The sequence below is a fragment of the Egretta garzetta genome, unplaced genomic scaffold (assembly GCF_000687185.1).
Source record: "Egretta garzetta isolate BGI_Z169 unplaced genomic scaffold, ASM68718v1 scaffold41, whole genome shotgun sequence".
Lineage (NCBI taxonomy): Eukaryota > Metazoa > Chordata > Aves > Pelecaniformes > Ardeidae > Egretta > Egretta garzetta.
The window spans coordinates 2,315,510-2,330,410 of NW_009258755.1; the positions used below are offsets into that span (position 1 = coordinate 2,315,510).

At 45.0% G+C, this 14,901-nt stretch overlaps 2 protein-coding genes across 7 annotated transcripts in view; one reads left to right on the top strand and one right to left on the bottom strand.

Moving 5' to 3' along the window:
• Positions 1-237: 237 nt before the first annotated feature.
• HGSNAT (heparan-alpha-glucosaminide N-acetyltransferase) lies at positions 238-12,402 on the top strand. Of its 3 annotated transcripts, XM_035888917.1 has the most exons (16): positions 361-425; positions 893-1,014; positions 1,967-2,036; positions 2,686-2,755; positions 3,816-3,922; positions 4,397-4,473; positions 5,083-5,113; positions 6,015-6,175; positions 6,548-6,663; positions 7,365-7,486; positions 8,086-8,212; positions 8,344-8,430; positions 9,619-9,696; positions 9,814-9,884; positions 10,025-10,137; positions 11,177-12,402. In XM_035888917.1, the coding sequence occupies exons 1-16, from the start codon at positions 418-420 to the stop codon at positions 11,356-11,358; spliced, it is 1,542 nt and encodes a 513-aa protein (XP_035744810.1). In that variant the 5' UTR covers positions 361-417; the 3' UTR covers positions 11,359-12,402. The 3 variants fall into 3 exon arrangements, with proteins under 3 accessions (XP_035744812.1, XP_035744811.1, XP_035744810.1); XM_035888918.1 differs by lacking the exon at positions 893-1,014 and having other exon boundaries at positions 289-374; positions 11,177-12,401; XM_035888919.1 differs by lacking the exons at positions 9,814-9,884; positions 10,025-10,137; positions 11,177-12,402 and having other exon boundaries at positions 238-374; positions 9,619-9,790.
• A 166-nt stretch (positions 12,403-12,568) lies between these two features.
• INTS10 (integrator complex subunit 10) overlaps positions 12,569-14,901 on the bottom strand; it is a 21,322-nt gene continuing 18,989 nt past the window's right edge. For 2 of the 4 annotated variants that reach the window (XM_035888901.1, XM_035888899.1), the window contains exon 17: positions 12,569-12,933. In XM_035888901.1, coding sequence (XP_035744794.1) covers positions 12,777-12,933 — 157 coding nt within the window. In that variant the 3' untranslated portion in view covers positions 12,569-12,776. The other 2 variants (XR_004841225.1, XM_035888898.1) reach the window with 2 other exon arrangements.

Below are 14,901 nucleotides of genomic sequence, written 5' to 3' on the forward strand. Positions count from 1 at the left end.
GGAAGCATTCAAGGCCAGGTTGGATGGGGCTCTGAGCAACCTGATCTGGTTAGCGGTGTCCCTGCTTACTGCAGGAGGGTTGGACTAGATGACTTCTAGGGGTCCTTTCCAACCCAAAACATTCTATGATTCTATGATCTTCCCTTGCCCTTCCCTTTGTCGCTCCGCAGAGCGGGAACCCCCTTTCACTCTCCTTTGGCACTGATGAGCTCCCCTCACCCTCTTCTTCCGCAGTGCTTGTATCAGTTCCTGGTGTTCATCCCACCAAGCAACGGGAGCCTGAGAGAACCGGGCACGGCGGCAGTGATGGTCGATACCCAGCACCCACTCACCCTGTCGCTCAACAGCTCTGTGGGTGACAGAGAGCTCTGCAAGTACGTGGCCCAGCCCTAGAGAACACTTGGATAGCTCAATCCTATGTTTGGGTTTTGGTTTTTTTTCTTGAAGCCATGCGCCTATTTAGTGCCTGCTCATCACCTCCTTTTTCCTGACTGTTTAGGCCTGGAGTTCAGTCTTCCCCCCGCTGCTGTAACTGTGGTGTATGTTGTAATTGTGCTGAAAGGATCTAGGCACAAGCAGGAGCCAAAAGGGTATGCGCTGAGCCAGCATGTGCAACCGGCCTGGTTTCTCTTGCAGAGAGAAGGCCGTAGTTCAAGAAGATAAGTGATGCAGTAGGCAGTGCATGTGCGGTAAAGCATCTGCGTTGGGCTAGGGGAGGGTAATGCTTGGCAAAGGCAGGGCCAGGCAGCTCCTTGCTAGATCATGCTGTTAGACCGAGTTTACAGCCTGCCTTTCCTACAAGCATGTAGGCTTACAGGCCCCCAAATGCTGCTGTGGTACCTGCATGTAGCAGGGATGGCTCAGCAAGTTTCGTTTCCTTTATCCCTTGCAGGATTCAGTATCATTTTGGAGAGTTTGGCAATTATTCCCTTGTGGTAAAGACCCTAAGTGCAAGCGCCAAAACTGTTTCTTGTGACCTAGTCATCAATGAAGGCCCTATCAACAGCTACCTCCGTATGTAATGCTCTGTTTTCCCCTTTCATTCTACAACTTGCATGTCTCCCAGCAGAACCAACTTCCTAAAAAGCCCGTGCAGCCACTCATACTGTGCTGAAGATGTGTCACGGGCTTGCTCCCCTTCCCCCTCAGCATCTTGCCTCCGTATGCTTTGTACACCCGTCTTGAGGCCCTGACCAGGATCAGGTCTCTTCACATGATATACTATATGGCCACAACCCTTCTGCAGCAGGGATTAGCCCAGAAAAATCAGTGGGTACATGTCCGGAGGGAGATATTTTCAAAGTTAGTTCCCGTTTCTCTGCATGTTTATGTATGTGCACAGAATCGCCCCTTTTCTTCCTTGTCTTGCTTCTCTCACAAAATAGGAAGTAATTAATTTTGTTTGTTTATTGCGCTTTTAATTTTCAACCTCACATCTTACTTTTTTGTTCATCTCTTTTCCAGGGCTGTTTCAAACTTGTCTACGTCTCTTCCATTCTTTTCCTTTACATTATTCTTCAGTCCTTCCAGTTTTCCAGCTGTAAAGAGAAATTCTCCGTGCTTGCAAACTTGGTGTATTACCCTCTCTCCTGTCTTCCTCATGTTGAGGCTGTTTCTAAATCTCTAATTTCTTCTTCGGAATGTATAGCACATCAACTCTTTTCTCACCACTGCCTTGTGATGCAGTCCAGTTTTGTTTTGCCTTTTTTATGTCGAGATGTGCAGTCACTGAGCTGCTCTTTGAAACTAACCTGCTTTTGTTTTGGGTTGTTTTGGGGTTTTGCTGTGGTTTTTTTTTTTTCTTTTCTGGGACTCAGGCTGGGGAGATGTGTTGCACGGAGGAGGTGGTGTGACAACTGTTGGGTTGGGCTTTCTTTCATGTTTGTGTCACACGTGGCCAAGCCCAGGCTGCTGAATGGTTTTGTTAGATCATTTGTAGAGTTGTGTTCTTCTCTCTTTCATGTAGCTATTCTCTTTGCTTTCCTGGTTTACATGGGGATCCTTGCTATCCTGATCGTCGGGCGCCTTTTCATGAAGTAAGTGAACAGTATTGTAATACCTCCTCGCACGTCAAGTGGGGCTGCCAGTTTAAAAACACGTGCCGTAGCGTGGTAGTGCTTCAGAGTCCCACTGTAGCCCTGCTTGCAGCTCAGATCCTGTTATCAGGTTGCTGTGTACAAGTTAAGCTGTGATAGCTGCCCCTATGATAATAAATAGTGATATGATTTCCCTTGTGGGATACCTTGCAGCCTTGTTAGCTTGTGTGTAAAGCGGTTACTGCAGAGCAGCTGATGTCTGCTGTAAGCTTGCACACACCCTGCCTCATCCTCTGGTGACTTGCCCCTGGGCCTAGCCCTGAATCGGCAGTGTAAATCAGTGGGACCTAAGCGTTGTGTAGCACGTGCAGCCTTCCGTCCTGTGCACTGAATAACGTGAGTCATCCCTGCCTGTAAACAACGCGAGAATAAAGCCCCCGAACCTGAGCTTGTGGCAGTGTAGTTACATAGCTGGACTTAACTGAGGTCCCAGGTACTGGCTGAATCTATTACATATGTGAGCTGGGAAAACAGAAATAGGGACTGTCCCAACTTCTGATTTATGCTGCTGACCAGTTGATATTAAGATGAAATTGGCTATAAAGTCGTCTTGTTTTGTTTTGTGTTTTAAACTGTTACTAATTTTCAGGATTGATCCAGTCAGAAACTGGGTTTACAAGAAACTGAACCCCAGAGAAACTGATCGTCTGATTAATTCTGTGAGTGACCACAGTATCTTTAATTTGCATTCCGTAGTGTTTTCATCTCTGAGGAACAGACACTATCCAGACGTCTGGGGACTTGTTTATTACTAATCACCTTCCCCTTGTGCATGTTCCCCTTGGCAAATCTTCTATTGATGTCAGTCAGGCAATTTTATGTCAATGGAGAGTGCTAGACTGGGTTTCCACACAAGTTTAGTGGATTCCCAGGAGAGCTCTTGCAAGTCTTGAACATACAGCTTTGTGCCCCCTTTAGTTCCCTTGAAGCAAACATGTTGGTGAAAATACCTTCCCCTTCTGACACAGACAATGGAAGGGAAGAAATGCCAGATTTCCTGTCTGCTTCCAGCACAGTAGGAGTTTTAGCAGGATCTACACTTAAGTCAAGATTTCTCTGGCAGCCCTAGAGCTCGCATTTCTGTGTGAGCTGTGTTTTCTACTAGAATACAGACAGATCATCGCTGTCTAGGACATCTAGGAGGTCCAAACCTGTCTAGAATCAAAAGACTTGGGAGCAGAGCTCTGTAGCAATTCTTGTTGTTTATCTCCATAGCAGTGTTACAGCGATGTCTGCTTCTTTATGCTGTCACTGGGGCTGATCAGAGTTTAAAAGGATTCATTTTCTGCTGGTTTAGCTCTCTAAACAGTCTGTGGTGTCAGGCAAGTGCTGATGGGATGGGGTGGGATGGAACCTGTTTGAGAGTCAGTAACTGGATCTGCTCAGCTCTGTTGTAAAGCAGCACTCGCAGTGACAGCAAGCCTGTGGCTGATCTGGACTGGACCCAACTCTCATGAGTCTCAGACACGGGCTCTTTTCACTGCATCATTGTTTCCACCCTGGTCAAAGGTGGAGTGTGGAGCATTTGCAAGTATTACTGCATTGCAATATGGTGGAGCCATGGTTAGAAGTCGCAAGTGGGGAAACAAAAGGAAGAGGAAGATGGGGAGGACAAAGACAAACACAGCATGTGAAAGTTTGCAGTTTGCTGACCTCTGTTCCCTAGGCAGCTGGTGCAGCTGCTGACTTGCCCTTCATGTGTCTCGTTTGTTCCCGAAGGAGCTTGGGTCCCCGAACACAACAGACTCCCTCAGCAGTGATCCCACCCCGCATTTGTGGAGCACAGCTTCTCGGCAGCGGCTACGTTCCTTGGACACATTCCGAGGGTGAGTGTAAGACCTTGCTCAAAACCAACTCTTCCAAGGGGAATGGGATTTTTCCAATGGCAGTTTCACAGTGTATGGAAATTTATAGCAGATGGACGGTTCAAGGGGGTCTGTTTTAGTTGGAAGGTAATCAAGGTTTTTTAATTCTTGGATTTTCTGAAACACTTTGCAGTTGATCTAGTTTGAGGAAACATTAAAAGTTGTGGCAGAGGGTGGAAAAGAACAACATATGCTCAGTGTGAAAATGCTATGCGAAGGAGCTTACTTTGGTCCACCGCCACTCGTGATCTTTGAAATGCTGCTTCCTGGTTGGCAAAGCTGGAAACCTTGTAACTAATCTTGCTTTAAAAATACAATAAACCAGATCTAGCAGTTAGAAATGTTTTAATAGGGTAAACATTAACTACGTGTTCATACATATGTATTTCATCGACATGTGATACTTTGTGTGTGATTTTGTTGTTGTCTTTTTAGGCTCTCTCTTGTAATTATGGTGTTTGTTAACTACGGAGGAGGAAAATACTGGTTCTTCAAGCATGAGAGTTGGAATGGTAAAGTACAATTGAGACAGTTAATCTGGGTTTTAACTGCAGCAGTATGTAGATACGGTTAGCGTTGCTGTTGCTCAGCTGACGTCTGGGACGCTGTGCTGGTTTGCCTCCAGCAGGGTATCTGGCCTGTTAGGTTAATGGGCAAAGCAGTGTATAGTTGTGCCCATCACACAGTGACGGGATGGTTTCAGATCACAATTTGTGTGTAACCTCTTCATTTTTGACATAGGTTGATATCTTCTTTTCTGTGTTGTTTAATGACCACAGTCAAGCTGATGGTGCTCGATGCTGTACAAACATAATGCCTTGATGGGCAAGCTGATGGGGAAGGGGTCAGGCATCGTGCTGCCCTAGTGGAGAATAGCAAGGACCTCATCCCTGAAATCTTTCCTGAGACACACCAATCAGTTCTGACTCTATTTTTGAAGAATGGTAAAAGCAGCAAAGCAAGATGATTAGCTCTTTGAAAGTTTTGTTTATAACGTGTTTTAGATTTTGGGGCATCAAATAATTGCAAGCAGCCTGCAATTCCTCTGGAAACTCAACAATAATGTTGAAATGTAGGGAGGCTTCGACGTAAATAATGTGTTCCTTGCTATTTCTCTGTAGGATTAACAGTGGCAGATCTGGTGTTTCCATGGTAAGTCTTCCTGAAGAATAGTTCTTGTGTCAAGTGATTCTTTATGTTAAGGGTTGCAAGGAGAGCATTGTGTGCACCTTGCGTCCATGTGGAAGTGTATTTGGAGGGGTGAATTTGTGTTAAATGGCTGACAGGAATCTGCCCCTCTGGGTAACGGTAGCATCCTTACGAAGCAGCAGAAGAGCTAAGTGCTTTTGGCTGCCCCACATCCTCCTTCCTCCCCCCACATGACGTCAGTGGGAGGTCCAGGGTTACCCTGCCAGTGGAAATGCAGTATCCCTGCGGAGCTCATTGCCACGCTACTGTGTTGAAGGTGGTCAGTCTGGCAAGATTCAAAGGTGGACCAATGTGTACCCAGAGATAAAACAGCCAAGGGAATTTTGGATGAAGCTAATCTCCCTATAACCAGAGAATGGTTTTATGTGGGGGAAGCAATTATCCCACCCGCCCCTAGCATGCTTCTCTAAAATATACACCAGTTGTGGTTACTCTTGGAGTTGGGAACTGGACTTGGACTGTGAACCTAATCTAGAGGGGAGGAGGTCAGTTCTGAATTTGAATCATAGATTTGCAGCTTGTGTTTTGCGGCTCTGAAGACGCTAATTTAATTTTGGGTAATGGAATTTTTTGGTGGCGTATGTATTGCTGCAAAAAGACCAGAACGCAGTTACTTCCCTGAACTTCATTGCTTCAATTTACCACTGAAAGAGGTGGAAAGGTCCCATAGTGCAAGCTCAGTTGTCTGGGAATTCCTAGCAATCAGAAGAAATGAAGTTGTCCAGTTTCAATCAATGCATGCATTTCTGTTGGGCCAGGGCAGGCTACTCTTTTAGCTTTAGTGTTTGCTGTCATGCACATGTGTGATCTGTCAGCTCCATTTCCCATCTGCTCTGTTCTCCAGGTTTGTGTTTATCATGGGGACATCGATATCACTGTCGCTGAGCTCCATGCTGAGGTGGGGAAGTTCCAAGCGGAAGGTGCTCGGGAAAATCCTGTGGAGGAGTTTTCTGCTAATCCTGATGGGAATCATAGTTGTGAATCCCAATTACTGCCTTGGACCATGTGAGTGGAACTTGCTCTCTTCCTTGTGTTTCTGCAACTGTTCCTGCCTCCTTGGCCAGGCTGTTGAGATAACTGTCAGCCTTGCTGTACTGACCAGTTGCACGGGGGGCAGTTTGATGGTATCCTGTAGAGCGCTGTTCAGTTCTGCACTGACACAGTTCTCTCTGTTTGAACCCTGTGCTGACCACTGTTTATCACCTTAGTGGTGACTTTCCCAGGGTTATGATTTACGGAAAGTGAGGTGGCAGAGTGGAGGTGTCCCTTGTACCCACAAGCACAGTGGGTCTCGTCTCTCCCTGGAGAAGGGTAGCTTTCATATTTACAGAAGAGCCCATGTCTGCTCCTCTTCCACATTGCTTGTATGTTTTTCAGTGTCCTGGGATAACCTGCGTATTCCTGGGGTGCTCCAGAGGCTGGGATTCACGTACCTGGTGGTTGCTGCTCTTGAACTCCTGTTTACAAGAGCTGGGGCTGAGAGTGGGACCTTGGTGAGCCATGTGGGGAGATGACAAGTAATGCTGGAGGAGGGTCTGGGAGCTTTTGCTCTTGTTTGGGCACAAAGAACACATGAGAACTAATGAGAAAACATGTAGCATCTTCCCTGAATGTGTAGTGCAGTATGACTTGGCAAAAATTTCAGGGAACGTGCACCCTTCAGTGTCCCAGTCTGCATTTTATCACATCTAGCTTTGCTGTATTTGAGGATTTCACCGATCCGTTCAGATGGTGCTTAGAAACAGGCATTCCCAGGCACTTTTGATGACTTTCCACCGCCAAGGGACCCCAGGGACAGGCATCTCTATGCTGAGTCCTGTGGCCTGTGTTTTGTCCAGTTAATTTTGGCAGTGTTTTTTCACAGCAGGGGAAAGTAATACTGCTTTTTGGCCTTTCTGGAGTCTGTTTTCCCAAAAGGCTTTTGTTCTACTCGTGAATCAAAATTCCTTTTGACATTTTCCAAGCTAAAAAACATTGTGGGCTTTTGGTTTGGTTTGTTTCTCCCCCTCCCCCAAGTAACTAAGTGTCTGGAAGTCGTTTGTGAAGATGAAAAGGTCTATTGGTAGAACCCAGTTTTGGAATGACAACAGCTCCCTCTTGTATCTGGGGGACTGCCTGCCAGGAAGTACAGGATGTCCCCAAGGGCATGGTTTTTACTTGCCAGCTAATACCCCCCTCCCTCCATCTCATGCAGGAGACGACGTGTCCTGCGCTGCAGGATATTCTCCCTTACTGGCCACAGTGGATTTTCATTCTGATGTTAGAAGTGATTTGGCTCTGCCTGACCTTTTTGTTACCAGTGCCAGGTTGTCCCAGGTAAGATTGTGCACTCAGACTACTTTCTACGGGGCATCGGATTGTTTTTCTTCTGCTGAGTAGAAAATACATACTATTAGCCATAGGCAAAGAATGAAGAGGAGAGCTTTTAGGCCAGCAGGGTTAAGGGAAGCATTCACCATATGAAAAAACTTTCTTTACTTTGGTACCAAATCACCAGGTGTTATAAAGGTGACATCATTGTTCCTTTCTGTCTAAAGAAGAGGATTAACATCTCCCTGAGGTCTGTGTACAGCAATATATGATCATTGCAATGTCATCCCTGTCTCTGTCCTTGCCTCTTCAAAGGGTCTGCACCCGCAGGGCAGGCAGAACAGCCAGTTGGGTAGCCAAGGCTGAACTGAAGCATTGCATTGGGCTCCTGATATTGCCTGTCCCCTTGCAACCTGCCTGCTCATGGCACTATGATGGTCGAAACGGGGTGGCCACCAGCCAGCTGTCATGTAGGGACCTGTGTTCCACCTGTGTGCCTCTGGCCACGGAAAACACCAAATATTTATTTAGCATGCCGGGCCAGTGGACCATTCAGGTGGAGTATTCCAACACTGTGTGCCATAGCCTGTTTGCTTTTGTCCTAGGGGCTATCTTGGTCCTGGGGGCATTGGAGACTTTGGAAGCTACCCGAACTGCACTGGAGGAGCAGCTGGTTACATTGATCGTTTGCTTCTTGGAGAAAAGCATATCTACCAGCATCCCTCTTCAAATGTAAGTAGCTTTGGGTTGTGGTATGAAGCCGCAGGTGAGCACTGAATGTAGCTGTCAGGAGGGGCTTGGGAATGATGCATGCAGGGGGATGGAAGAAAAAGGAGGTTGGTAACAACTGTTTTCTCTCTAAGGTGATTTACCAAACAACGATGCCATATGATCCTGAAGGAATCCTGGGGACCATAAATACCATTTTTATGGCATTTCTGGGACTGCAGGTACCTCTTTTTTTTTCTGGCTGTGCGCTATAATGGGAAGATTTGAAGGAATCTTGGAAGTGGGGAGGCAACTTGTTTTCTTTATTTAAGGCTGAGACTGGTTCTAACAAAACCTTTTCCAGAGCAGTGATTCCAGGCTGACTTAGCCTGAGGTGAGTGTCAGAGAAGTGGAATCTAACCTGGCAGCAGCTTGCATTAGATAAACCAAGACTTTTCCTCAGTTTTTGTAAGGGATGGACACAAGAAGTTTGCGACATATCCACCCAGAAACTTCCTTTGCTTGTTTTAAGGTTGGGCTTATGCTAGGAGAAGGCTGGCTCTGCTTGTTGGCAAATAGGGCCAAGAGATGCATAGACTTCACAGCTTCATTTTAAACATACCATTTTAAAGATCACAGCTGTACATGTTTCCCATTGCTCATTTTCCACTTGACATGCAGTGGTCTCACATAGGTGCTGTGGGTGTGCTCACCTTCCCACACACGAGGGAGGCAGGGGTTCACATTCGTGTTACCAACATCACAAGCTCACAGCTCACCACCGTATTTAAAATAGGATATCATGACCCTTTTTGATGCAGTTCTAGTTAGTCATTGCTGGCTTTTCTGTCTGGGCAGCAGCTGTTAACCAAACTGAAACTCTTGTGCTGGGAAAGGAATGTTACTGCACGTAGCACTGGGTGAAAATTGATTGGGAATCTCTGTGGGGCAGAGCTTGGAACAGAAGTGTGACACTGAGGAGTGACAGGTTTCTGAGTGGTGCCTGAAAAGGGGCATGTGCTCTGAGCAGGGCAGGGTGTGACGTGGCGCTGTGGAGAAGCTGTTGGGGCTGGCTGCGGAGTCGACGTGGCCGTTGCTCCTTTGTGCAGTCCTTGCTGAGGGAGATGGAGCTCGAGTCACATCATGTTAACCTGACAAAGTTGCTTGTCCCCTTCCTTAATGTTAGTGTAGTAGGGAAGGGAAAAAAGGTGCACTTCTATTGCTGAGTGGGTTGCATCTACCTGCCTTCCCCATCTGTGCCCATTTGTTGCAAAGAGTTCCCATTCTGAGCCTTTTGGCCACTTAGTTGATACAAGTCCTATTTGTGTTCTCCGTCTTAGCACAGGTAGCCAGGGACAAATATCTCTGGCTCTTGAAATGTAGGTATGTTTATGGGCATTAATTAATTCTTTGCATTCTTTTTATATTAGGCAGGAAAAATTATCTTGTTCTACAAAGACCAGCACAAACAAATTATGAGTCGGTTCTTCATATGGAGCATAGTGATGGTAAGTCAGATAGTTGTGTAGCTCTTTCAATAGACATGTATTTTTATGCAGCGCAAACTTAATATTTGTGAAACATGTTGCAGTGGCTATATAAATTTTATCAACTTTATATTTCAGGGAATTATTTCTGCTATCTTGACAAAATGTTCTAAAGAAGAAGGGGTTATTCCCATAAACAAGAACTTATGGTAAGCAAAGAGATACAACTTTTAGTGTGATTTTGTTAAAAGTACTATTTTATCTTGGAGAATGCTTTACCTTTCTTATATTGGGATCTGTCTGTATCACATAGTTGTCTAAATAAACTTTCTACTGAAACCGTGTGTAGGTCAATATCGTACGTGACAACCACGAGCTGCTTTGCCTTCATCCTCTTATTGCTGATATATTACCTTGTGGATGTCAAGAGACTGTGGTCGGGTGCTCCATTTTTCTACCCAGGTCAGTAAAATCATGGCAGGAAATGTATTCCTTCATATTCTTTCTGCACTGATATTATTCTTTTATATTTTCTGTGCTTCCCTTGTCTTTAAAGGAGTTGGGATTTAGAATGAGGTAACCTGAAGGATGCCAGAATGATTAACTTGAGCTGAATCTTTGTGTAGAACCGGGACACTACACCTGAGACCAGACCTTGAGGAGAGAGGGACTGTCAAGTCTTTACATGAGGGCTGGAAGCTGCTATTGCCAAATGACCGTTCTCAGTTTGGTCTCGAGTTGAGGTCCCAGGGAACAGCTGCTTTGTACCAAGCAAAACACCACAGCTGGTTCCTAGTTGGTTTTGGAAAGGCCTGCTGAGACTTGGGTAACCTAATGGGAAACTCAAAGGCTTGTCAGCAGAGTAATACCACTTCTGAAGATGTGGAAGATGAAATCCTCTGGGCAGCTACGTAGGTTCTGTCTCTGTGTTTTTCGATAAGCCTGTCTCTCAAAGCATCCCGCTGTGGTTTTAACCACACTGGGCTCTTGACAAACATCTGAGTACAGAATGCAAACCCACAGCAGAGGGAACCTTTCAGCAGCTTTGGTGTCTGGTATCCGGACAGGAAGATGGGTAGGGTGACAGCACGGTATGGTATCTCCTACCAGAAATCCCAGAGCTTTGAAGGGCAGTCAGCGTTTGTTTGCAAAGGCAACAGATCTGACCAAATAGATTGGCACTTGGCCACCCTGAAGACAATAACTGTGATTATTCTCCTTGTCAATGAAACTGCAGGATACTGATTTGGCTGTATTTTCAATTTAGCATATAGGTTGTCTATATTTCTTTTAATAAACATTTTGGGGGAGAGAACCCCTCAGACTGCATTTGCAAACACATAGGTGTAGCATCTTTGGGGCAGGTACCATTAGCTGTTGTGGTTAGCTCATGTTGTCTCGGTGCCACTCTGTTTCATAAGCCCGGCATGCCTCTGCCTGCTTACTCTGAAGCAAGCTTGTACCTGCTTTTTCCAACAGCATGACCTGTGCTTACTTTCAGGAATGAACTCAATCCTGGTCTACACTGGACACGAAGTATTTGAAAACTATTTCCCTTTTAAGTGGAAGATGCAAGATGGTCAATCCCATGCAGAGCATCTGACTCAAAACCTCACTGCGACAACTCTCTGGGTCATAATATCGTATTTACTTTACAGGAGAAGGATATTCTGGAAAATCTGATAGAGGGAGTCAAGGCATAGTTGGCCTAGATTCTGATGGGGCAAGTGCATAAGGTGGATTAGCCTGAAATCTTGCCACTCGTGCTAGGCTGTATTACTAAAAAGGGATACTAGTTCAAGTTTACAGTGCCATGGAAGTTGTCAAGACTTTTATGTGACTTAAGGGACAGTATTTTCCTATTTAGCAAGAACTGACTAGTCTTCTGCAGTTTCTCTCTTTCTGTTTTCTGTATTCTGTAAATATTTTACTGATCTCCCTCCTTTATATAGAGAAGTGGAACATACTGCAATATTTGGGCAAAGACAGCCTGATGGTGCTTACGAAAGGAACTGCAAGGGATCTGGGTGGTGACTGCATGGGGTTATCGGAATGGGACTGCGGTAACAACTGTTGCATCTGACAAAGCACCCCCTAACTCATGTGGTCTAGGGTTTGTATACACCCTTGGCACCTGCCACACACCTGCGCCACTCTGGCTACTGGCACACATTTAGCTCGGCCATCCTTTTGAGTGGGGAGCGCTGGCAACATCCTCAGCCCTGCAGTTGGGTCAGCAGTGCAGTGACTGGGAAAGCTTGGGGGCAGCTGTGTGCTACAGTGTGCTGGGCAAAGTGGTGACTCAACTGACCATTCTTCATTGCGTTCTTCCAATTTGGTCTTGCATCAAAACCTTAGGTTTAGGATCCTGCTGATGCCTGCTGCCAAAGATCTCTTCTGTTGGCTTATTAATCAGCATGCTGCTGCTATAGGTTTAGCAGCCTGTCTGCGCATGTTCTGGGCCTTTGTGTCACGTGCTTCCAGCATGGATGAGGTCCGACTTTCACGTGCTACACTCTAGGAGTGCAGAAATGCCAGTTCCTATTGACTTTGCATAATCACTTGGATATTACCAAAGTTTGAGCAAAGCAATCCTCTCTATAAATGGATTTATGTAAGGGCGCCGAATCTGAAAACCAGCAATACAGGTAGAGTTCAGCCAAAAAGGAAGAGATAGCAGACCAGTTCAATTTAAGATAATAGTTTTTGGAAACTCAGGAAATTAACTCATGCTGTGATTTCCAAACTAGTGCTAATAAAAAGCCTGAAATACCCTGCTATGTTCTCTGTGTATGTATAAACACGGAAAGAACTAAGACGTACACTTCCGTACAACGCTATGGAAAAAAAACCCTAAAACAAATAGGACGTTACAGAAGACTTCTTAAACAAGGTTTTATTTATAAAGTTTGATGTACCCACATAAGAAAACTAAGCAGTGAACAAACACTGAGTAGTGTTTGTGTATTGCAGAACCTGTAACTCGTAGGGAACTTCCTTGACTCTCTGGACAAGTGATTTTCCGCTGTCATGCTGCTGTTCATACATTTAAGAGCTTTCCCTGCTCTCCGTAAGAGACACTGCATCATGGTCCAGTCCAATCAAGCAAGAGTCTGAAGCAACAGTATTTTCTCATTAATGCAGAACCTATGCAAGACCACCATGAGATTTTCCCCACAGCGTGAGACCTGGCGCTCCATGGCCAGGCGGAAATCTTCTTTCACTCCTTTAGTTATACCCCGGGTAACTGTGTGATGCCTTAAGCCGTGAAGGAAAGAGAGACAGACAAAATCAAATAGTGGTTATTTGGTGCACTACAGTAATTTAAAAGGTGCTGCATGTCACTTACTAGGTATCTACTGTCCATACCTGAGTATAAGGAGAGACAAATAGCCTGTGCTATTCTATTTTTTAAAAATCATGCATTTAGTAGCTTACAAGTCTTTCAAGAGTAAGAAGTTCCATAAAAGTCGATGCTCTCACTGCTTTGATTATGACTGTTGGGAGGAGAAAAAGTGTTGCTGTTCTGGCTAACAGGAAAATCTATTCTCTTAACCCAGCACATACAGACTTCTTGCTTGGGGAAAGGAATTTTTTATTTTTTTTTCTCTACCCTTGCTGCCCAGGCCACTTCCTCCTTGTAATCACTTCTATAAATGGTTGGGGATGAAAGAAGAGTGAAAAGATGAATCTGCTTTCTCTGGAGGAAGGGGACAGACGGCTACCACCATAAAGAGCAGAGGGCATCTTGTACCAGTAGGAACGTGCAGAAAGGAGCCATATAATCCTGTGGGCACTGATAACTCTTTTACTAATGAAAGGCGCAGTGAACACTTCACAGGCCAACACAAAGCCCAAATCAAGCCAGGCTGTGAGTCTGCATCAGTAGAAGACAGATCTTGTGGAGATGCTAGACAGCAGGCAGGGATTACATTTATTCTGAGCAGAAGTTCAGGACTTGTTTTCCAACAGAACAAAGGTCCAGCTACTGAGCAAGCTAAAGCGATGCTGGCTGGGGAAACTCTTGGGATACGGCCCTGTTTTAAAGGCCATTTTTATGAACAGTTCTTTGTTCTCATGCTGTAGTGCTTGATACCTAAATCTTGTCCTTAAAACAACATTCTGCAGTGCCAAAGCACTACACTTTACTTGCACTGGTCCAGAGCTGGTTAAGTAAGATCAAGACTTTGTAACATCTACCTGCAAACCCTACTTGGCAAGGGAAGCAAAAGATACGCCCTGAAATGACAGCCCTGGCACTACTAAAGGAGCAGCATAAATTACATTAGAGAGAAAAGCATAATGCTAACATTGAGACCAGTCCTGAGTCATGGGTAAGAAGGGAAGAGCTGGACCAAACCCAGCAAGCACACTGAAAGTCAGAAAGGAAATAAAAAGTAAAGGGTGAGAGCATCTATGCCAATCCAGAGATGCTGGAAACGAGAAAGGGAAAAGTCTGGTAATTACCCTCACCAACAATACCACCCCACCTTCACTTAAAACAGCAAGTCCAGCATTCTAGAAGAGACTTCTCTGCTAGAACAGTAGAGACCTCTGTAACACATGGAAAAGGCAAAGAAGAGGTTAGCCTGGAGACTACTGGGCAATTCACTGATGAGCTAGGCTGAGTGAAGCAAAACTGCACTGAAAATACTCCAGCATATTCAGAGGTTATGGGATCATCCCTGCTTTTCCATTTTTACTGTCTTAAACATTCCTGGCAGCTGAGCGCTATGGTCAGTTACAACCTAAAGGAGAATATGCAACCTACTCAGCAAGCCAGCAGTGCTTTTGAAGGTGTGTGTCATGTAACAACTGGAAAACAGAAAACAGAATTCAGAACAACTTAAAGGAAAAAAAGTAGCTACAAACGGATCCAGTAAACAGTATCTTGAAAAGAAAGGGTTATACTTTTGCTAATATGCAATTGAACATTGGTATCATTTTGGAGATTTTCTACATTTTTGTTTAAATTCGACAGTGATTATTAAATTGAAAGGACACAGATACTGGCAACTTATGGGAAAAAGAAAAATAAATGTTATAATAGAACAACATGGGTTGCCAGGCAATGTAGGCACAAATGGAGAAAAAAAAAAAAAGGATAAATACTGAGTAACAAATTGCTGAAAACCATGGGCAGTAAAACATGTTGACAAAACACAGCACACTATGAGCAGGGTTTTTCCACTTGGTACCTGTCAGCAGTCTGTATGCTGGGCTGCA